At 41.4% G+C, this 24,082-nt stretch overlaps 1 protein-coding gene and 1 long non-coding RNA gene across 6 annotated transcripts in view; one reads left to right on the top strand and one right to left on the bottom strand.

Annotated features, from left to right (window-relative positions):
• Nucleotides 1-18,221, bottom strand: part of GCC2 (GRIP and coiled-coil domain containing 2) — a 37,029-nt gene extending 18,808 nt beyond the window's left edge. For all 3 annotated transcript variants that reach the window (XR_004352693.1, XM_032652183.1, XM_032652184.1), the window contains exons 1-11: nucleotides 18,161-18,221; nucleotides 17,991-18,047; nucleotides 16,969-17,053; nucleotides 15,774-15,841; nucleotides 11,462-11,566; nucleotides 8,202-10,655; nucleotides 7,402-7,471; nucleotides 4,798-4,898; nucleotides 4,606-4,704; nucleotides 622-741; nucleotides 20-184 (exon numbers count right to left, since the gene is read on the bottom strand). Coding sequence is in view for 2 of the 3 variants with exons in the window: in XM_032652183.1 (XP_032508074.1) it covers nucleotides 20-184; nucleotides 622-741; nucleotides 4,606-4,704; nucleotides 4,798-4,898; nucleotides 7,402-7,471; nucleotides 8,202-10,655; nucleotides 11,462-11,566; nucleotides 15,774-15,841; nucleotides 16,969-17,053; nucleotides 17,991-18,047; nucleotides 18,161-18,166 (3,330 nt within the window). In the remaining variant the exon portion in view is untranslated. The remainder of the gene's footprint in view (nucleotides 1-19; nucleotides 185-621; nucleotides 742-4,605; nucleotides 4,705-4,797; nucleotides 4,899-7,401; nucleotides 7,472-8,201; nucleotides 10,656-11,461; nucleotides 11,567-15,773; nucleotides 15,842-16,968; nucleotides 17,054-17,990; nucleotides 18,048-18,160) is intronic.
• Nucleotides 18,222-18,285: 64 nt separating this feature from the next.
• The window catches only part of LOC116763962, a 107,388-nt gene continuing 101,591 nt past the window's right edge, over nucleotides 18,286-24,082 (top strand). For 2 of the 3 annotated variants that reach the window (XR_004352696.1, XR_004352695.1), the window contains exon 1: nucleotides 18,331-18,779. This is a non-coding gene — a long non-coding RNA (uncharacterized LOC116763962). Of the gene's footprint in view, nucleotides 18,780-24,082 lie in introns of all 3 variants that reach the window. The other variant, XR_004352694.1, reaches the window with a different exon arrangement.

The following is a 24,082-nucleotide window of genomic DNA, read 5'->3' as shown; positions in this document are numbered from 1 at the left end:
CCCACAGAACTGTTTTTACCTTTATTTTCTGCTCTTTCTGAAGTTTTTCAGCTTCCAACTCTTTGTCTGCCATGGCCTTGGCTTTGTGGACTTCCAAAATCTGCACTTCTAATAACCGGGTGTTAGACTGCAGTGTCTCAATACGGGCCAGGAGGTCTTCATTATCTGAGTTTAATTTTTCACACTAGAATGACAAATGATTCATTACTGTAAACATGCAGAAAATGCACACAGGAGAGGAAGAATAAAATGCAACATTAATGAGAATATTGGCATAGCATAAAAAAGTGAAGATTTCAAAATCGATTCCACAGAATGAAAACGTAAAATCAAGAGTAAGTTTAAAACACTACCACTGTTGATATTAATCTGGCAAACATTACAAGAGACCAGTAGCACTAACAGAGGAAAAGGCGGAAATGAAAAAATGAAAACAAAAAACCCAGAACTGAGATTACAGCAATAAGACGGGATGGTGGCTAGTTTTCTGTCATATTCTTCTCCCAACAGTGGGAAAGTTTCTGACTATGTATTAAATTTAATTTTTTGTGCAAAAAAATATTAGAATTGAAATATACTTATTACAATTTCCATGCATGCATTTGCTCAATTTAAAGTTACCTGAAAAGCCAGATTCCTTAATTGTCTTGTCAGGTCTTCTACTTGGTGCTCAAAATTATGAGCCCGTTCTTTCTCCAGATCCAACTGCTCTGACTGCTTATCATATTCCAATACAAGATTCTTCAACGAAAGACAAAAGGATTTAACTTTAGGGTATTATCATACATTCAATCAGCCAGAGTGTATTACTGAGCCATCTTAATACAAGATTTATGAGTTCATTCCGGAAGCCTGAAATATTTACCTAGGTTCAACATTTGATAGAATACCTAATATATTATATGTTATATAATACAATTAGCATAATCCAGATGACTTTTAGTATGGGTGGGAAAATCTATTCAAGGGAAGAGGATTTAAAATGTACACAATATAGCATCTCCCAGTTATATATCCTAGTCATCAAAAATAAACTTCTGAAATGTATATAATATTTAAGGGGGGAGGAGAAAAAGTTTAACCTGGTCCCATTAACTCCACCTAAAGAATTCTGCTGAGGGAATTGTTTCGGGCCTGGCCTGAGGTGAGGCAGAGGTGCTAATCGAAGAACACAAGAAGACATTTTATACAGTCTCACCCTTTAATGCAAAACGTTCATCAATTTCCGAAGACTCTACAAGCAACTGAATTTTTTTCTTTGACATTCCTAGTTGGCCCCTACTCAAGGACAGAATCCTGGGACTGACCTTTGTGCTATACACCAGCCTGTGGGATTATCCTCCAAAATATATGAAAGTCACTGTTTCCGGATTGCCTGTAGTTTGTGTTTCTTCTCCCCGCTTCTTATAAACCCTGTTTTTGCCTTGTTCCTGGACTACTGACTGCTCTCCTGCATAAAAATGAATCCCTGTACAAAATAACTAATAAAATGGTTGTGAGTTTTCCTTGAAAGTGGCCTTCAAAGAAGTACAGCTTATCGGTTCCTTCATGGATTGTGCCTTTGGAGTCTTCCCCAAGGTCATCGAGGGTGGAGATGACCTATGTTTTTATTATGTTATCTTCTAGGAGTTTTATAGTTTTGTGTTTTACACTTATGTCTGTGACCCACTTTGAGTTAATCTTTGTGAAGGTGTAAGGTCTGTGGACAGATTCATTTTTTTTGCACGTGGATGTCCAGTTGTTCCAGCACCACTTGTTGAAGATGATCTTTGCTCCATTGTCAAGAGCTGACTATATCTGTGGTCTGCTTCTAGGCTTTATTCTGTCCCACTGTTCTGTTTATTCTTTCACCAATATCACCCCACACTGTCTTGACTGCTGTGGCTTTATACTAAGTCTTGAAGTTGGGTAGGTTAATCCTCCCACTTTGTTCTTCTGTTCTTCTTCAATATGGTGTTGGGGACTTCCTTAGCGGTCCAGCGGTTAAGACGCCATGTTTCCACTGCAGGGGGCCTGGGTTTGATCCCTGGTGGGGAACTAAGATGCCACACGCGAGGCACGGCCAAAAACAAAAAACATTGTGTTGCCTCTCCTGGGTCTGACCTATATCATTTTCCTTCTCTCTGAAGAACTTCTAACATTTCTTGAAAGGCATGTTTACTAACAACAAAGTGTCTCAATTTTTATCTGAGAAACCCTATTGCTCCTTCACTTTTGAAGGATAATTTTACAGGGCACAGAATTCTAGGTTGGTGGGTTTTTTCTCTCAACACTTTAACTCATTCCACATGCTTCTTTTCTGTATGGTTTCTGAGAAGTTGGATGTAATTCGTATATTTGCTCTTCTATAAATAAGGTATTTTTTCCTCTATGGCTTCTTTCAGGACTTTATCTTTGGTTTTCTGTAGTGTGAAAATGACTTGCCTTGGTGTCACTGTTTTGGTATGTACCATGTGTGGTGTTCTCTCAGCTTACTGGATCTGTAACTTGGCGACTGCCCTTAGTTTGGGTAAATTCTCAGTCATTATTGTGTCAAGCATTTCTGTTGCTCTTTCTCTTCTCCTATGGCATTCATTATGTATGTGCTATATTTTGTGCAGCTGTTCCACAGTTCTTGGATGTTCTATTCTTTTTTTCCCAGTCCGTTGAAATACATATTTTAAACAAATAAATTGGTATACCTGGTCTACCTTTGCAGGAGATAATAAATCATATGGGTTCTGAAAATGTAAAGAAGTAAGCTCCTAATGGCTCATAAAAGACAACCTTATATATGAATTTCAAAGAAGTGTTTTTTAAAAAATGGACTTATATCTTTATATATTAAGGATACTAACCCCTTGTCATATTTTCATGTCAATTTTATATTTTATCTAGTTCAATTTGTCTTTTCCCTTGTAACTTCTTTAACTGCTTTTAGGTTGAGAAAAGTATTCTGTATCCAGAGCTTGAATGATCAAGTATTTTATTCTAGGTTTAAAAAAAATCGCTTTCATTTTTTGACAAAACTGCAGAATTTATTTTGGTGTGTGGCATGAAGTAAAAATCTAACCAAATTTTCCTGAAGTAGTTTTCTGATTCCTTCTGCATTGGCTTCTCTGTTTTCAAATCTTACTGGGGTTGCATAGTTTAGTTGGTAAAAGAACAGATCTGGAACCAGACTAATTGAATCCAACCCCAGCTCTATTAGCTACTTGCTCTGTGACCTCCGTGCCTCTGATTCCTTACTGGTGAATCAGCAACGTTAACGACATACTTACCACACACATATCAGGTGTGATGAAACATGTAAAGCACTTAGAAGAGTGCCTGGGGCCTGTAAGTGCTTGTTTTTATAAAGAAGTTTCTTTTCTTTTTTTTTTTTTTAAAGATTTTTTGATGTGGACCATTTTTAAAGTCTTTACTGAATCTGTTACAACATTGCTTCTGTTTTGGTTTTTTGGCCCCAAAGCATGTGGGATCTTAGCTCCCCGACCAGGGATCGAACCCACACCCCCTGCATTGGGAGGCGAAGTCTTAACCACTGGACCGCCAGGGAAGTCCCCAGAAGTCTCTGTCTTCTGTTCAATTAACCTGCCTTATTTTTGCATCAGAACTGTATCATATCATGTAGTTTTATAATAAATGTTAGCGTCTGGTAGAGCAAGATGTCAATTTCCTCTTTTCACTTAGTCTCATTAAAGTTCTTCCTGAAATTTCATTTTTTTGGACTACTTTGGTATTTTGTTCTTTCCATCAAGTCCCACTTGACTACTGGCCACTCTCCTCCCCCTACCCGCCTTTACTTTTCCACACAGTATTTTCTTGGATTTTTGTCTGCCACTGGAATTTAAGTCCCAAGCAGACAGGAACTCCCAAGCAGACAGGAACTCCGTCTACTTGGTTGACCACCGTCTCCCCAGTAATCAGTACTTAGCCTGGCTATATAAATATTTGAATGCGTAAATAAATATAATGGTACTCTCTTACTTTTAATTCTTATATATTTTTTTTTTTTTTATGCGTTACGCGGGCCTCTCACTGTTGTGGCCTCTCCCGTTGCGGAGGACAGGCTCCGGACGCGCAGGCTCAGCGGCCATGGCTCACGGGCCCAGCCGCTCCGTGGCATGTGGGATCCTCCCAGACCGGGGCACGAACCCGTGTCCCCTGCATCGGCAGGCGGACTCTCAACCACTGCGCCACCAGGGAAGCCCTAATTCTTATATTTTTTATAATAGATTCTCATGTTATTTAGGTAGACAAGCAATATTGCCTTCAAATAATGTTTTCACTTTCGTGTTAGACATGTCTAACGTTCACATTTATTCACCTGGCCAGAAGACTATTAAATAATAACAGTAACAATGGCCATCTTTTTTGTTACTGATTTTATTAGGAAATCCCAAAACAGAAATTTAGTTTTAAAAAACAATAGCTTAAAGGCATATTTAAAGCTTAGCCACTTAAAATCTGATACTAGGATGATACATTACACAAAAAAACAGAAAAAAAGATTTACTAAAAAATACAAGGTGATTATGTTATGGACAAGAGTTTTACATTTCTAGTACATTCCTTAACTCAGAAGTTACAAATATAACTTGTTATTAAAGTAACTATTTTTACCTTATAGCTTTCTGCTCCTTGAATGAGATCTCTCATGGAAGCAGACACCTGATCCCTTTCTGAGCGAACAGATTCAAGTTCTTCCCGTAGCGTCTGGGCCTATTTTAAATATACAATAGTTTTTTATGTAGAGACAAACTTGATTTTCTAACATGTAAGTTCCTTAAACGTTGCCTTTTTAAGTCACCTTACCTCTTTTTTGCTAGAACCTAGTTCTTTCTTTGCCTTCAAAGCAACTAGTTTTAACTTCTCTATTTTCTCCTCTTTGTCTTTGCATTCTTCTTCCAGATATGCTAAAAACATACAATGAAACAATTATCTATAGACTCAAAGGAAAAGAGCGAAAATACACCCATTATTTACTTACTTTAGCCCTAGAAATGGATCTTTAATCTGGAACACAAAATCTGCAATTTGAGATTAAAATAAAGTAAAAGCAAAATATTAATATCTATTTTTTAAAGTAAAAGCTTACTTATTTTCTAAATGAGGCAAACAATGTAAAGAATTTTCATTTTCTTCAATCTTCCAAAACAGCCTGCTTTTTTTGGCCATGCCACGTGGCATATGGGATCTTAGCTCCCTGACCAGGGACAGAACCCGTGCCACCTGCAGTGGAAGTGCAGAGTCTTAACCGCTGGACTGCCAGGGAAGTCCCAGCCTACTGTTTTTAGCCATTTCGTAAGTGTCTATAAACTGGAGAGGCTGTCAGGACCCCTTTAACAGTAGATTTCCCGGAAATGCAAGTATGCTAGGCTTCTAGGTGGTGACGTGCAGATCAGGATCAAGTAGAGGAGAGATCAGATGCACTTAAACATTTATGATCCACAGGCACATGCCTCTTGGTTGGTGGGTCTGATTTTTACAACTGAACTTGCAATCTGCTTACATGTCCAATCTGGATCTCCCCCGTAACCTCTCTAGCCATCTCCCCGACTTAAACACCAGTGTTCCTGATCTTACTTCTTGGTTCTGCTTAACTTCAGCTATGATCTGAATTTCTGTCCCTGCTTCTTCATCCAGTGTTCACAGCACCTGTGTTCACTTATGCTGCCCTCCTCTGGCTGCGACGGGTGCACTGTGTGTGCCCACAGCACAGGCCAAGTGTTCCACTTCTGCATGTCATCCCGCATATTCTCACCTACTCAAGGCATCAGTGTAGCAATTCTCCCCTCTCTTGTGCAGCAAATCCCCCTCTCTAACAGATTTTTTCCCAACAGTTTACAAACATGCAATAAAAAAAGTATCACCAAAGAGATTAAGGTCAGGAACAAAGAGTGGAAGCAGCTAAAGAGGGCAGGGGAGGGTCATGATAGGACAGGTGAAACATCACACAAAGAAAGGCAAAAGAGCACGCCTCCCCTCTGGACACTGTCCCATGTCTTCTTTCTTTTATAGCAAAACTCCTTCTAGGCGTGGTCTATACAAGCCCTCCTCACCTTTCTCTTCCCCCATTTTCCCCTTGAACCTACTTCAACCAGGCTCTGGCTTCAGTACATCATGGCAAGTGTTATCAAGTCGCCAAGGAGCTGGGTGCTGCTTAGCTCGGGTTAGCTCTGACTGCTAGTGTGACCCTTCTTCCCTCCTCAAGCACTTCCTCCACCTGTACTTCATCTGTCTTAGCTTCAAAGACATCTTATGCCCTGGGCTCTACCTCACTGGCTATTCCTTCTCATTCTCCTTGGTTCTTTCTATCTTTCTGATTTTTGACAGAGAACTGTCTCTGGTCCTCGTCTTTTTTCCTACGCTCACTTCCTTGGGATCTCAACCTCATGGCTTTTAATGCCCACTGTGTTAAGCATGGAGTCTTATCTGGTCTAACCCTCTCCCCGTAACTCCAGATTTGCACAGTCAGTAGTCTACTCGACATCTCCAGTTGGGGTGGTAATTAAGTTTCATTTGTCTAAAACTGAACTCATGCTCTCCCCTAACCCGACCTTCCCCAGTCATCCATTACAGAAAACTGTGGGTCATTCCAAATTCTTTCAACCACCCGTCCCCTCTCCCCCACCAATCCCACTGGGCATTAAACTGGGGAATTATGGGTACATCACACAACACTTTTTTGTTTGTGGGGAATAAACAAAATGGGAATAAAAGAGCTACCTCCTAATGTTACTCTGAGGAATAGATGGGTATGGGGAAGTCCCAGCTCTTCTGCACAACACACCAGCCCTTTCATGCTCAGACTCCTGCCTCTCCAGAATTTCCTAGGAGGCTCCTGGACGTCATGGATGTTAACGTACAAGCGCCTGCTGTTTCCTCCTGCTGCAGTACCTTTCTTCTCGTGTCAAATTTCTCATTCTTCAACACACAAGTATAGCCTATTCTGTGATGTTTTTTCCTAACTCAAAATGAGCAGTTAATCACGTCTTCCTGTACTGTCACCAGCATACCTTGTCCACACCCCGAAGTACTGCAGTAACAGTCCCCTCTTGCAGTGAGTTCTTTGAAGACACGGTCTGCGTGGTGTGTATCTTAACCTCCTTCCTATTACCAGTGCCTAGGTAGTTGGGCATTCAAATAAGTTTGCTAAATGCATGAAAAATCCAAAACCAATCATGGAACCACTTATAAATGGAATCACATCACTCCTTTGGAGTAAACAATAGAAAGTGAGAGTTTTGAAAGGGAAGGCAAGCAGATGGCAGCAGGGCAAGAGTGGCGGCATCAGAAAGAGAGAGCTACTCATGTTTTTAACAACTCATTAATTGGTGACAATACTTCCCAATCTATTCTAACACTAAGAAGAATCTGTGTAATTAACTGTGACAACATATGCAAAACCATAGTTACCTATTTTTTCTTCAAACTCTTTTACTGAAGGTTGATCACTTTCTACAGAAGGTGATTTCTCTAAGGAATCCTAGATTTTATAGGAAAAACAAAGACAATCACTGCATTCCCCATGATGCACTGGCCGTCATGTTAAGCATGAAAAAAATCATTATCAAAGAGAATTCATACAAAAAGCAATTTGGTGAACAGTCTTTCTCTTCCCTTGAGAGACCAGGTAATTCTGACCTTATCATGCATGTAGCATGCTTTTTACTATAAACATAGTATAGGTCATGTGTTTTACTATAAAAAACAGCAACATCCAAGGCCAAGACGAACCACCCAACAGATATCAACTACATAATGCAATAAGGAAAGATGAAACGATGATTATAGTTTACCCTGTCATGATCTGGGGAAAAAACCCTACATTTCTGGCTAAAATTAAATACCCCTTTAGCCTACATTTCTGCTCAACTGTGCTCTTTAAGTTAATATGCATACCACACAGGATGAAATTCAAATTTTTCCATGTTTACTTGTAGCTTTGCTGGTAACTAATTATACAATTTTAACATTTAACCCCCTAATCATCTAATCTTATATAAAAACAAAATTCTAAAATGATCTAAAACCGAAAAGTGATCAATGTGATAAGGTGTGATGTGAAAATGTTTAATGTACTTTCAGAAATATGCATGTGATCTTAAGTGCTAAAAATTTACTTCTGACTTCAAAGTGCAATAATATATATATTTTCTAGAGTCTATGTCTAGAACTAAGTATTTTAAAATCAATAAAATGCAAATTAATAGTACCTTTAATGATATCAACTCTGCTCTCACATCTTGCAATTCTGATTCTTTTTGTTCTAGTAATGGCCTTAGGTTTTCAAGTTCCTTTATAAAATATTTTTCTTTTTCATTATGGTTTTCATTTTTACTACATAATTTTTGAGATAATTCTTCAACTTGAATTAGGAGATTCTGATTTTCAAGCCTTGTTTGTTCATTAGCATTCTTCATTTCTAGAAGATCAGACTGCAGGGCCTCTTTTTCCAAGAGGGTTTCTTCTAACTCTTTCCTTAAGAGAGCTTTCTCTAGCTCATGGTCTCTTAGTAAAGACCTAAGTTCCTCACGTTGAATCACATTCTCTTCTTGGAGGAACTTAATCTCTTTTTCTAACTCTGCTACCCTTTTACCATACTGGAAGACCAAGTTTTGTTTTTCTTCATTTATTTTAGCTAAGGATTCACCTACAGCTTGTAGGACACTTACAACATCTTGTTCTTCACTTTTTTCTGAAACTTTTGACTCCATTTGTTCAAGAAAACCACACAACTGAGCTCTGACAAATAACTTCTGAAGTTGCTCATTTTCCAAAAGTTTATTTAAATTATCTCTTTCTTCAACTGTTAACTGAAGTTTCTTTTCTAATTCAGAAATCTGCTCCTTCAGCGTAAAATCTCCTTTTTGAGATAGGAGAGATTCCAAATCCCTGCTCAACTGGTTCTTTTCTGAACTCAGTCTACTGTTTTCCTCATGAAGAGACTTCACTTCAGATGACACTGCTTCCTGGTCTTCAGAGAGAGTTTTCAACTGAGCCGTAAGCTTTTCCAGTTTTTCGTCATTTTGATCCTTTTCTTTTAAGGTTTCTTCTAGTTGTGCTGTTAATTCATTTACCTTTTGTTCTAGCTCACTGTTGCACTGGGTAGTCTGCTCCACTTTCTCCCCGGGTCCTACAATAAACCTTTCTCCCCTTTCACGTCTGTGATAGACAGTCTCCACCTCTTCATGAAAACCTTTAATTTTACTTATGAGATCATCTTTTTCCTCAGTAAGAGAACTTATCTTTGCTTCAAATTCTTGTAACATGGTATCTCTCTGACTGAGACTAACTGAATATACTTCATTCTTTTCTTGAAGGTTCTTTATGGTATTTTCAAGTTCTGGTACAATTTGTTGCTGTGTTAATAACTTTTCATTTTCTCTCTGGAGACGATTCATGGTTTCAAGAAGAGCATCTTTTTCATTAAATGCAATTCTGAGCTTCTGCTGAAGTTCATTAACATCAGATGCTTGCTGTTGCTTCATTGATTCAAACTCTTGACTTATTTTTCCAGCAGATTCCCCCAACTCTGCTTGTAAAATTTCCATAATCTCTCGTAAACTCTCATAATTTAAAATTGCTTCTTGCTTTTCTTGTTGTAGGTTTTCACACTGTTCCTTAAGACCCTGTATTTCAAACATCAATGTTAATTTTTCTTTTTCTGAACCTGACAATAATGCCTCATTGAGTTCTGATATTTCTTTTTGATGTTGTTCCTTAAGACTCTGTACTTCTTTGTTATGTTGTTCTACGGTACAGCAAAGTTGTTTATTTGAATCTTCTAGCTCAGATTTTAATTTTTCAACTACACACCCCTGTTCTTCTTTAGCTAGTAGTAATTCATTAATTTTAAACTCTAAATCTTCCCGCTCGTGAAAAAACTCATCCTTTGTATGCTGGGCATCAATTTCAAGTTTTAATTTAAGATTATTCATGTAAGTTAACTCGTCTTTTAAGATGCTATGTTGAGACTTCAGTTCTTTTAGGGTATCTTCTAAGTGTTTGACTTTTTCATTTACTGCTTGTTCTACAAGAGTATCTTCCTGTAAGAGCAAAGAACACATTTGATTTTCCTGGTTTGCGTTTTCTAATTCACATTCATATTTCTTCTGAAGGTTCTTCTCGCTTGCCTCACACTGCCTGACTAAGTTCTCCTTCAGCTGGTTTAAATGACTTACTTCTGCTTCGTGTTCTTTAGCAGATGCTTCAATTTGGCACTTCAATTCTTTCACCTCTTCTTGGTGTGTAGATTTCAACTGTAAAAGTTCCTCTTGCAAACTATTAATTTCTTTTTGGTACTGCTGAGAATTAGCCTCAATGACTCCTTGGAGATGAGTAATTTCTCGCTCCTTTTCATTTGTGGCAACTTCTAACTGCTTTTGCAGACATAAAATCTGCTCCTCAAAGGCCGGCTTAATTTTCTGAATCTCTTCCTGTAGTTTTTTAACATTATCTTCAGAATCACTCTGAAATTTGATTTGTTCTGAAAGCTCTAATTGTTTTTTTGATGCTTCTTCCAGTTCCTTTTGCCAACCAGCTTTATCGTTACTGTATTTGGAATGTACTGCCATTAATTCATTTTTCAAATTTTCCATTTCTTTCACATAGTTCCTTTGCGATTGTTCAAACTCCTCGCGCACATCTTCCAACTTAGTTGCAGAATCCTGTAAAAGTAAGCACACAAAAATTATTTAAGATAAAACAAACCCCTGCCCTCAGGAAAAATATTAGACATAGGTTCATAAAAGAAGAAAAGAGCAGAAATGTACATAAAGAAATATGATACTGAGATTCCAAGAATTCTGCTTAGAAGCTCTGACTACCTTAAGCAGTACTAAATAGGTTACTCAAAGAAATAACTAAAAGCTAGGAAATCTCTGAATTTAATTTTCCTTTAAATGGTAATAAATTATGTAAGTTGTATTAAGTCATAGGCTTTAATGAATATCTCCTGAATAGAGTAATACAGCTTTTGGGAGAAAATTAGCACAGACCCCAAAGACAGTTGAATATCCCAGAACTGAATACACAACTTTCTTTCCTTTCTTTTTTCTTTTCTTTTCTTTTTTCTTTTCTTTTCTTTTTTCTTTTCTTTCCTTCTTCTTTTTCTTTTCTTTTTCTCTCTCTCTCCCTCCCTCTCTCTCTCTCTTTCTTTTAGATAACATTTAGAGTATGTGTGACAATCAACTTATTTAAATAGGTAATTTTTTATAAAATAGGTATTTTTTCCCATTTTTATTAAAGAATATTACAACTAAAATGAAGATTACACAATGGAACAAGTAAATGTTAGCTCTATCTCTAAGTAGTTGGGTGATTTCAGTTATTTTTCTTTTTAAATATCAATCTGTTTCCTTGTCTGTAAATATTACAGTTAAAATCAGATCAGATGCTTTTCAAGGTCTTGGCTCTAAAATGCATAACTATACAAGTTAATAAAAAGCAAAAAAAAAATAAAATGTTGCTTTACCTCAACCTCTTGCTTCATTTTAATATTTTCCTTCTTCAAAGAAACACACTGTTGCTCAGTCTCTGCTTTTTCCAAAAGCATAGCATCCAGACGTATGGTCAATGCCTGTTTTGGAACAGGATGATTTGTTTGCCTGAGGTTAAAAATGGTGGATTGACTTCATGCATAATTACCTCCTCACCTTTTCCAAACCATGCTAAAGTAAGAATATTTAAAAAGCTATATACATAAGAGCAAAGTAAAAAGGAGAAAAGACATAAGGGTATGAGAAATTTCAATATAACTTTGGAAAACTGAAAGTGGAGGACATGGAAGACGTGAATTAGAAAGAACAAGAAGGCTATAACCTAAGGGCTTATGCAGGGAAACACATGAGAAGCTGGCAAACACTAATTAGAAAACTAAATGCTCAGGAACTGGAGAGTCAGGTTCAAAAATCGGATTGACTGACAATCTCAACCAGGAGTGCTTAGAATAATGGGCAAGAAATCACCAGTGTCCCCCCTACCCCAGAGAAGTTTACCTCCTGCAGAAATGAAGCAGGAAAGGAAGTTAATGAAGTGGAAAATAGAACAGCCAAGAGTCAGTTCTTTGAAAAAAGCTAACAAAATAGACTTCTTGTAAGACTGATCAAGAGAAGACAGAAGTCACAAACAATATTATGAATAACAGGGGAACCTATCTATATATAAATTACAGATTATACAGTTAAGAAGAATATTATAATTATTAATCTGCCAATCATACTGAAAAGTAAAATGGTATAGATAAAACTTCCTAGAAAAATGTAACTCAAGAAAAAAAATTAAGAAGCATTATTGGGCTTCCCTGGTGGCGCAGTGGTTGAGAGTCCACCTGCCGATGCAGGGGACACGGGTTTGTGCCCTGGTCTGGGAAGATCCCACATGCTGTGGAGCGGCTGGGTCTGTGAGCCATGGCCGCTGAACCTGTGTGCCCGGAGCCTGTGCTCCGCAACGGGAGAGGCCACAACAGCGAGAGGCCCGCGTACCGCCAAAAAAAAAAAAAAAAAAAAAAAAAAAGCATCATCAATACTATTACTACTTAAAAATCAAACTAGTGGTTTAAAATTGTCCACCAAAGAAAACAGGAGGAATAGATAGTTTTATAGGTGAGTTCTATCAAGCTTTCAAAGAACAGATTATCCCAATTACATATGAATTTTTTCAGACAAAACAAAAAGCAAGAAGAATTCTCAAGTTATTCTACACAACTGGCATAACTTGATAACATTATGCAAGGACTCTACAGATAGGAAAATCACAGACCCATTTCACTGTGAATTTAGATAAAGTTAATCTTAAACATTAAAACCGAGATAAAATCCTAAAGAAACCTTAGTCAACTATCACTCCAGAACTGCCTCTGAACTTCTTTTGTGAAATAATAAAGAAAAACTCTGTTGTTCAAAAATACAAAAACAAAGCAGATGTAGAAAATATTTAGAGTTCTATACCAAGTTATAGCTATTATTCAAACGTGAGAGTAGAATAAAGCCACTTTTAAATACAAGATGACACAAAAATTTTCCTCCTATGCATCTGTTCTTAGGAAGCTGGAGAAGGACATGCTCTACCAAAATGAGGTTAACCAAGAAAGTGAATGACCTGTGACCCAGCAAACGGGGCGGGGGGGCCAACATATGAAAGCAGTATAATTCACTGGATCATGGCAAAAGGCCGACTCCAGGAAAACCACAGCAGACCTGGAGAACAACCAGACCAAATTAGCACAGGACAGAAGGCTTTAGGAGGCAGGTGTCCAGAAAAAAATATAAACGATTATTTGATCTGTTTGACCAGTTGGAAAGTAGGAGTCACTGTGAAAGATAGCTAAATTTTCATCTGTTGTAACAGGAAGTTAATAGCTAAGTGTCTCACCAAGGGATAAATCAAAGAAAAGCAGTATAAGCATATTGTTCAGAAATACAGAGATAATTTCAATAAGCTATTTAGAATTATAAGTTATTTAGTTGTTAGTACTATTTCTAAATCATGAGCATATATTACTTTTGTTAAAACAATTTTAGTTTTAAAATTAGTTTTTTCACATTGCATAGTATTGCAATGTAAACTCCTGTTTGGTAAATTATCAGGGGAAGCCTGAAAACATTAATAATTTTAGGAGATATACAGAGGACATTATCTGAAAACAGCTATAAATATCCTTAAAGAGCAGAGGCACAAATGGACAGTTATTTTCTAGGAAATACAAATTTGATTCCAGCAAAGAGAAAACAATAAGTGATACGTACTAGAAATTCCGCATCTTGACATGCAATTTTTACCTTCCTCTTGCATTTGGAAGCAGCATATAAGTTCACTGTAATACCATACACCTCAAATTTTGACATGGAAAATATGGGTTTTTATTCCTCTTTTTTAAAAGTCAAATATGCCAGGTTTGCAATAAAACTTTAGATGTATTTCAATGCACTAGAAGATGACTATCAGAAATTTTAATAACTAAAACTTGTAAAAAGCCATATATTTTTATGAAGGACAGAAAATTCTGTATTCAAAGCCATGTTTTTCCAGTGTACTTTTCCCAGTGAAGAGATAAAACATAGCAAGAAAGTCTTTTCCCTTTTCCAGAGCTGCAGAGGACATATCACATTGCAGTATATGATTTTCCTAAAACAGGAAACTTACTTACAGCAACTGAATAACTGATGCACAGCTCCGCCAATCACTCCCCAATGTAATTTTCTCATTAACACTGGAAACCAAAGATTTCACTCTCATTTAATTTTACCAACCTTTACTTTCTGAGACTTGAGTGGTCAGGATAACATGCTTTAATATTAAATTAATAACCTGAAAGGTAAAGTTAGCTAACTGAGAGAAATTTTCTACCCTTAAATTTTTAGTAGTAGTTTTGACAGAAGGGGAGAATACATTGATAAGGAGGAAATAAGGGACAGACATTTGAATATTCTGAAATGCAATAGCATGAAAAGTATTTTAAGGGCCAAGAGTTAACTGATGCAAAATTAGAACAGAATCTCTGCAGTGCTCTTTTCAAATACAAAAACCTCCTTTTCAGTGCGGGTGTGCATGGATGTATGTATGTATACATGTGTGTAGAAAATATCCCCCAAATAATATATGGTAATAATAAAACCACTGAGTACTTATGTGACAGATCCAGCTCTACGTACTGTATGTACTAACTCATAATACAACTCTATGAAAGTAGGCCTTATTACTATCCCTAGTCTACAGATGAAGGAAGAGAAGGAAGTTAAGAAACGTAGCCGTGGTCACACAGCTGGTGTGTGGCACAGCAGGGGTCTGAAGATGTGAATCAGGTGGTCTGGCTCCACAGTCAGAGCTCTTTAACTACATGGAGTTGTACTTTTGCTATTACTAATCAGAGAAATACACAGTGACCAAATAAACAAAACCATTACGAATTCAGTAACGCTTCAACCAATCGGCGCATTACGAATCCAAATGGTATTTGTGCACACCATTCAGGATTCATACACTGTTCTAGCTAAATGAAGAACAAAATGGTAGTGCGAGGTATGCGCAGCGATTTAAAAACTCCTGGTAGTAGCTTCATGGGAGTCCCTCAATTGTGCATGGCTCACAAGTTGGGACACTAAGATAACATATAATCAAAGAATAGATAGATACTATGACTCAAATTACAAACATGCAAAAGCAAGGAAAAAATTTCTGCAGAGCTTTGAAAAGCAAAGAAACTTTAAAGACGGTAGGCCAAGTTGGGGAAGGAAAAGCATTTAATTACATTAAGGGCACATAAGTAAGAATGAGCAGCTCAGGATCTTAAACAGGGAATAACAATATACAAACAACATTCTATCATCTGACGAGAGTATGTAGAAGTAAAAGAGAACGAGAGCCCAGTTACGGGTTATTAAGGTAAGTACGGTTAGCAAGTAAGACAAGATGTGTTTAACAAAGAACCATGGGAATGGAGAGAATCATCAAAGTCCTGAGCGTGGCTGGGTTTTCTGATGGGGAGAGGGAACAGCAGGCCTGAGACTGAAGCAATAACCATAATTACAGTGTGTAAAGGATGAAAGGACAGAAAGTAACACCACTTCAGAACAGAAAGGGACGCAGAGGTCATTCACCTCTCTTTTTACAGTCAACCAGAAAGATGAAGAGTGGAACCAAGGGCAGAGAGGAAGTGGAACAAAAGGCACGGAAGCCAGAGAGTGCTCAAGCAGGCTGACAGCCCTCAAGGAAATCCGACTTATCATCAGGCATCTCCTCTAAGTAAAGAAGTGAAAATTAAAGCAATACTACAACTGTTTCATTACCTTAATAATATCATCAGTTCCTCCAGCAACAGCTTTCGATCTCAATTCTTCAATTTCTTTCTCCAATTCTAAACAATTAAAAAAATAAAAAGATACTAGTTCAGAAATGAAGAAAATAATTACTGGCTCAAGTGATAAGTACATTCTTAAAAAAAAAATCACTATAAATTAGAATACATTTAAGCAGCAGCAGATATGTTGAGAAAGCACTAAGTTCACCCAGCATTACCTTTTATTTTCCTTTTTATTATGGAAAACTCCAAACAAATTAAAAAAACCCAGAGAGAATAGTGCGATTAATCTCTATGCTCCATCATCTTGCTTTAATAATTACTACATGACCAACCTTGTTTCATCCCAACCTGTATTCATTTCCTCCTTCCCCTCTTGTCTTATGCATCCTGATATTTTTGAAGCAAATCCCAGACATTATTTCAGCTGTAAAAAACTTCTTACTGTATAATCTTAAAGCAACAACTAACCTCGTATTAAACATACATGTTAATCTATTTCATCAACTCATGTCTAGGTCTGGAGCCTAGAACATCTTTCCAAATAAATTACTCCCTTATCATAAGCTGATCCAACCTCCAGAAACACAGTCTGACCTTTTCTAGTAGTAAATAAGTCTTGGCTTTTAGGCAGAGCAGTTAAGTTACTGAAAATTCAAGAGCTCACCTACACATATTAAAAAAGGATACTAATATCTTTGTCTTTTTGGAATATAAAGAAAGGGAAACTGAATAGGCAATCAACCAACTTCAGTAAATAAATATATTTCAAAATTCCAGGAACAGAAATCTTTTACTACTTTACTTGGGGCCTTTTCTTACTTCCTTGGGCTCAGAACTTCACGTCTCTAACATTTCAACTGGCAACTCTAGGAAAAAATGCTTTACTCAGAAGAATATACGATCCACATGAGGAAAAAAAAAGTGCTGAACTTTAACAAACTGTTTTTAAAATCCTTCTCCCTGACTTAATATTGATTCAAAGGTAACTGCAGTTTAGGGATATGAGATAATAAGAAATATCAGAAGCAAAGTTTACAATGCTAAGTAGTAACAGATTCCACTACGCTAATATTATTGGATTCGCTGATAAACAAAACAAGCCAATGTACTATTACAAAACTAAGAGTTGTAACCATGATTAAACAAGATTGCGGTCAAGACGAATATTTTCAACCCAATACCTGTACATCTTGATTTAGCTTTCTGTATTAGCATCATCTGCTTCTTGGCAAACTTGATAAGATCTTCCTTGGGCAATGTTTCCAGCTGGAAGAGTCAGTGATGTTACCAATTAGGAAGAATTCATGTTTCTACTATACCACAAAAAAGAAACATAAAGTCTGCCTAAAAATAAAAAACATCCTACTGAATAGATCTTTATGTCAACCAAGCACCACGTTTTTTAAGATTAGCAAATGCAAGTTTCACTCAATAATTATTAGCTCGGCAACTATTATGAAATGTAGAGAAAATCGCACGTATCCTCTTACGTTACAGATATCCTTGTTACAGGTTAAGACACTTTTTAGATTTTGATTTAATTGCAAAATTAGGGAACTGCGACTAATTCTACGTAAAGTTCCTTAGATCTGTAAAATTGCTTCCTCCTATTCAAGGCTGAAAGGAGTCTCTGGCCACATGAAAACACGTAAGCCTAATTACAGCGATAAGATGAATCAGGGTGCGTTTAGGCTTTACCTAAAAATCAGGGACAGTTCCTTAACCCCTGCGGGCTCAGTTTTCTTAGGCATAAAGCTGGCATAATCACATTATTTATCTCACGGTTACCGTGAAGCTTCAATGCAGTCGAGTGTTTGGGCGAGTGTCTCAAAGTCAGCTTGAAACAATAAACCTCGGCGGCAAGTCCCCATCTCCTGGGCGCCCGTTCAGGGCCCCAGCGGTGACCTGTGCTCACATCGCTCACATCAGCGGAGGCGCAGGCAGAGCCGAGACCGCGACGCCCGCCCACCGCTCGGACCTCACAAGCCAGACGGCTTCATCTAACGTTGGGAACCTGCGGAATCTCTCAGCAGCGCTGAGCCGGGCGGCAAGGAGACGAACTCAGGCGTCACACCGGGGAGCTCCGAGAGGAGGGACTAACCGCGCGACCGTGACAGCTCAGGCCGAGAGCCCGGAGGAAAGTTGTCCCCCAGGGAGCCCCCTCCCCTCCCGGCAAGACCCCGCCGCTCCAGCGTCTCTTCACCTTGGATTTCCCGGTCCCAGGAGCGGCCGGCGAGGCCACCCCGTCGTGAACAGGCTCCTGCAAAACACAACGAAAGCCAGCCGGTCACATGCGGCTGTGCGGACCCCGGCGGGCGGGGAGGGCAGGCGGGGAGGGGCGGTGGTCCCTCGGCCCCCGGACCCCCGCGTTACCTCCATGGCCACCCGCAGCCCGCACTTCCGCCCGCTGACTCCCACGGAGCCCCGCCGCGGGTCAAAGGTCGCGCTTCTCCGCTGGCCCCGCCCCCGCGTCTCCAAGGCCGCGGCCCGGCGGCGCTTCCGCTTCCGCCTCGGGAGGTGGCTCCCCGCGCGCTCCGCCTCGCCCCCGGGCCGGCCCGCGAGAGGGCGTGGCGTGGCGTGTCGGGCCCGTGGGCGGGGCTCGGCGCGCCACTGGGGCAGTGGGGGCTGTAGCCCCTCCTGGGAGGGTCGGGCGCTGTCGGGCCGCGCGCGCTCAGGCGGCCGCCCTAGTCTCCTGTCCCGTCACCTGTCCGCTTAGCTGTCCCATCACCTGTTCCCTGTCCTGTCCCTCACCTGTGCTTCAGCTGCCCCTCACCTGTCTTATCTCCTGTCCTTCTCCTGTGCCCTCAGGTGTCCCTTCAGCCCCCCTCAGTTCCCCCAGACGCCCTTAGCCTCGGAACGGGCGCGTGTCTGTGCCCTGCGGCTGCAGGTGGCCGAGGGGACGAGGCGCAGCTGTTCCTGAGGCGAGTGGGTGACCGCAGAGCAGGAGCGCTGTCCCGCCTGGCAGCCTGGACACCGGCCCTCCTCCTGGACGGTGAGTAGTCCCGGCGCCCAGCCCCGCTCCGGGTGGACGGGCGGGTTGGGGACCTGTGCTGACACACCTGCCTTTCGTGGCCGGTAGCTCTTTCCTTGAGCGCGACTGAGGAAACAGGCCCGAGTGTGGGGACGCTGGCCGGGGGAGGGAGGCGGCCTGGGGACGGTGGGGACGGGCGGCGCCAGGATGGTCGGGGCAAAGACGTGGTGCCACAGCCGGTGCCTCCCCTCCGCTCCGTGAGCCACCAGCCTGGCACTGGCTGTCACTTGTCACTTGTAACGGCCTGACGTAGGTCGTGGGATGAAGTTCGCCAGCTTGGGGAAAGGATCGTCCTGCAGTGAGCTGGCTTCGGAAAATGCCTGTAAATCTGGACACTGGGCGGGGTTGTAAAATGAGTGACTTTCCTCGGGACTAGAAAAACAGCCTCAGACAGCTTTTTAGAAAAATCACGAGTAATTCCTAAAAGCCACCAAAGTTCTCAATGTTTACGTGGCAGTGAATACCGTTAAGGAAGAGTGACTAAGTGCGTTGGCGGGTAGTGTTGGTGAAACTCGAGACTTTGAGCACCTTTTGGAGAAAAAGAGGACTTTCTGTTGCCCCCTCTCCATCTAGTCCATTGCCTTGTATATATATTCATGCATTGCACTATATGCAGACTTAATTGAATCTAGGAATTAATTGATACAGAAACCGATCAGCAGGACAGAACCTAAGATCACTGGTCATTTTCTTCTGGGTTTTGAGGAAACTTAGAACTAAGACCACAGGGCTTTTGTTGTATCTATTAACATCAAGGACGTTATAGCATTTTATTTTCCCTTCCAGTATGAGATCCAGGATAGAATCAGGTTTTGCATTTAATTGTCACATCTCTTTAGGTTTCTTTAATCTGGAACATTTCCACAGTCTTTCTTTGTCTTTTATAAAATAGACATTTTGGTCAAACTTTGGACATTTTTGACATTTTATAAAACAAAACCAAAAAAACCCCCAAACAACTGAACTCATAGATACAGAGAAGAGATTGGTGTGGCAGAGGCAGGGTGTGGGAGTGGGCAAGATGGGTGAAGGGGGTCGAAAAGTACAAACTCTGATTTATGAAGCAAATAAGTCTGGGGGATGTTGTGCGCAGCATGGTGACTACAGTTAATAAGACTCTACTGTATACTTGAAAGTTGCTGAGAGACTCGATCTTAAAAGTTCTCATCACAAGGAAAAAATGATGGATATTTACTAGACTTATTGTGATGATCATTTCGCAACACATACAAATATCAAATCATTATATTGTACACCTGAAACTAACGTTATATGTCAATTATAGCTCAATAGAAAAAGGAATAAGAGGGCTTCCCTGGGGGCGCAGTGGTTGGGAGTCTGCCTGCCAATGCAGGGAATGCAGGTTTGTGCCCCGATCCGGGAGGATCCCACATGCCGCGGAGCGGCTGGGCCCGTGAGCCATGGCCGCTGAGCCTGCGCGTCCGGAGCCTGTGCTCCACAATGGGAGAGGCCACAACAGTGAGAGGCCTGTGTACCGCAAAAAAAAAAAAAAAAAAGGAATAAGAAATTTGGCATTTTTGAAGTCCTCCCCACCTTTTATTTTTTCGATTAACGTACGGTAATATTATCTTTTCTTTTGGCATACAGTTCTTTGAATTTTAATACATGTACAGACTCTTGTAATCACGGGCATAATCAGTCCACAGAATAGTTTCATTACCCTCACCCTACCCCATCGTGGCTGACATGCCTCCCATCCCTAATCTCTGACAACCGTCATCTGTTCTTCATCACTATCACTTTGTCATTCATGAATGTCATATAAATGGAAACAAACCTTTTGAGACAGGTTTCTTTTCCTCAGCAAAATGCCTTTGAGATTCGTTCAGGTTGTCTCATTTGTCAATAATTTGTTCCCTTTCATCACTAACTGATACTCATTGTACGGATGTGCCATTATTTATCCATTCACCAACTTCAGAACATTTGGGTTCGTTTCGAGTTTTGGGGTAATTATGAATAGAGCCACTATAAACATTCACGTCCAGAGTTTTGTGTGGACATAAGTTTTTATTTCTCCAGGGTACAGACCTAGGAGGGGAAATTGCTGGGCTCTGTGATAAGTATATGTTTAACTTTTTAAGGAACTGCCAACTGTTCATCCTGATCATTACCCGGCAAGTGGCAGAGGGCATCTTTCTGGGGATAGCCATATTTAGTGACCACCTGCCTTGGTAAGGTGTGCAGACCAGGATGTGAGGGAAGCAGTCAAACCCTTTTTGAGTTGATTTTTTACAGAGGCCATCTCAATGCTTAACAATATCAAATGTCTGCGGAAGGCAGGGAGCACGGGCGCTCCATTGAATATCCCCCGGTCAGCCATTGTCGAGTTGCTTTTTTGGTAAAAGGCATGCTATGTTCAGGTTGCAAGCTCCACAAAACCAAACACACGACAAATTCTAGTTTCAGGGGCTGCAGCAGTGTGACTGCAGTTGGCTGACTTGACTGAAACAGCAGCACCAAAACCTGAAAAAGTGTCACTGGTGATGAGGCTCCACCAATAAAACGCCTGGGAGGGGTCGGAGGTCAGTCTGTCAGGAGAGACCAGAGCAGCTCTGGGCAGGAGTCACCAGTCCGGAACCCAGTGGCAGCCTCTGCAGAGACGGAGCCCTTCACTTTGTGCCTTTTCTGTGACGGTGGCTGCATCGTCACGTCTGATGTGATGGTGGATCCAGGCAGCAGGGTGGTAGCAGCCAGGGCAGTGCGTGCTCAACTAGCAGTAGTTCTAGCATGTCCCATCAGAGAAGGGTCCTTTCTGTGGACATCCACATGAGGGCCCCGGAAAGTGCAGTCAGCAGTCATCATTTGTTTCCACAGTTCACGGCCCCAGGGGGGTGTCTTTAACGCTACTCTAGTTTTCATAATGGCAGACCTGGTAGCTAGGCCACTGGCAAAGCCCAGGGGTCAGTAAGCACAGAGCACGGTTCATCAAGGCGGGCATTGGCCAGAGCCCTGAGAGGGGCCTGGATTCTGGCCTCTCGGTGGAGGGGCCGTGTCCGCTTTTGGTGTTGCAGGGCTGGCACTGCAGTCCAGTGGAAATCAGTGAGCTTTCGCTTAGTCAAAGCAGGCATTCAGCATTTAGGGGTGTCTGTGAATTGAGGGCTCCAGTGAGCCATGCAGTGACTCACCTGGCTCAGCGGGGGCAAAGCTTTCCCTGGAGAGATAGCTGCTGCTTTCTCAGGTAGGGCCCAGATGCCTGCGTGGCCAGGCCGCCACTCTTGAATCCACCATTTGCACTTGACAGGCAAGGTTTTGTGAGTCGAGCCACCCCAAAATGGGAGTATCAGGCTGGAGGTTCATGAGGCCTCCCTGGGTCGGTCACCCAGTTTTGACAGGTGCTCCTGAGAAGCTGATGGCTGCTCTTCAAGGGGGACGCAGTGGGCAACAGTCCCAGGAGGCACTGAGTGCAAACCCCCAGGGTCACTTGCAGGTGGGGCTCCTCCCTTCCCCAGAGGCTCTGTCAGCGGTTATGAGTCACAGAGACTTCTGGCTCAAATTCTTACTGGGGGTGCAGAGCCACCAGAGTAGCTAGCGTGCCGCAGCTTGCCGGACACCTTCAGGTGAAGCCTGTCGTTCTGCACGACACGCAAATGGGACCAGTTTATGGGCTAGCCAACGTAAAGGACCAAGAAGAATGTCCCCAGTACCCCAGTAAGGCTTTTGGCCTCTATGGTGGTGATGGTGGGGGTAGGGCAGAGAGCAAGCAGTCTGGAGCCATAGTTCCAGGAGCTTTACTTGTTGTCAGGCCCCGGACTTTCACTGGGGAGGCTGCCTGTTAGGAGGGTGTGGTGAGTCCCCTTCAGGGACATTGAAATGGGGGCTTCTAACCTGCCAGCTGAGAGCCGTCATCTCTGTCGGGGTGCTCTGAATATAAGATGCATCGCCACAAAATCCCCCGGCCCTACACACACACACACACACATGCACACGCGCGCGCACATACACACACACACACACACACACACACACACTAGTAGGAAATGGCAAAGGGGTTTGTCCCACTCCCCCTTTTTACAGGAGGCTCTTTCTTACAGGGACGATCCCCTCTGGCACTCGGGACGGAGAAGCACAGACATGTGACGTGTCAGTTCCCACATAACATTCAGACATAGGGACAGTAGGACATTGAATCAACCGAAAGCGCCCCTCCCGTAGGGTCCCTTTGGCTTTCTTTCTCCTGGTGAACCCTGTCCAGACCCCGCCAGGAGAATGTGGGTGCTCCTGCCTTACCAGGGCCCGGGGAGGATGGTGACTTGGGTGTCTTTACCTAACAGAGTCGTAGAAACTTGAGCCCCTCGCTCTTGGTGTTCCTGAGCATGTTCACGTGGATGCGTACGGACTCATATCCATCTTGGAGGGGGCGAGACCGTTGCCCATACCCTAATCATCTTTCTTTTTCAAGGATCTGGGTAGAGGGGACAGATGTGGTGGGAGGGATCCGGGAAGCAGAGGGACAGAGCAGCTCCATGTCAGTAAACAAGGCTTTATATTAATTACACTTTATTTAAGCAGGGAGGTGGCTGCTCAGGGCTTAAACAAGTGAACTTCTGATTATCGATCCATGGAAAGCTCTACATCCTCGTTGCTGACACCATTTGTTTCAGCTCCCCTGTGTCTTTGAAAAGATAGTCCAGATCAAAGACCGTAATTGCCGCTGCCTGAAAGATGCTCAGAAATGTGAGAAATCCAAGCAGAACTGCCTCTCAACACCTTGTATCTTGTGAACTCACGTTTTTGTTTTATGAGGCTTTTTGTACGTTTTTCCTCTGGATTTTTCACATAGACAATCATGTCATCTAAGAAGAGGGACAGTTTTATTTCTTTCTTTCCAAAAGTATGCATTGTATGTATTATTCCTTTCCCTGCCGCATAGGCTGAGGCCCCCAGTGCTATGTTGAAAGGGGTGTGAGTGCGCATTCTTGCCATGATCTGATCTAAGAGCAGCGGTGTTCAGTCTTTGACCGTTAGGTATCATAGTAAATGTAGGTTTTGTGTGGGTGCCCTCTATCAACCCTCTGCACCTGCAGTTGAAAAACAACAAATCTCTGTTTTCACAATACCACTGTGTCTTTATTGTGAAAATTAAATGTAGGTCTGGTGAAATGAAAAGGATTTGCCTCAGCCCACTACCCTTACTCTTGTCGTGTTCCCTTCATCCTACTTCTCCCACTATCTGTTGATTTAATTTGGTACACCTTTTAGTAAACTCAACAAGGCAACAGTGGGCAAACCCCTTCTCCCAA

The sequence above is a fragment of the Phocoena sinus genome, chromosome 13 (assembly GCF_008692025.1).
Source record: "Phocoena sinus isolate mPhoSin1 chromosome 13, mPhoSin1.pri, whole genome shotgun sequence".
NCBI lineage: Eukaryota > Metazoa > Chordata > Mammalia > Artiodactyla > Phocoenidae > Phocoena > Phocoena sinus.
This window is presented reverse-complemented; position numbering and strand designations above follow the sequence as displayed.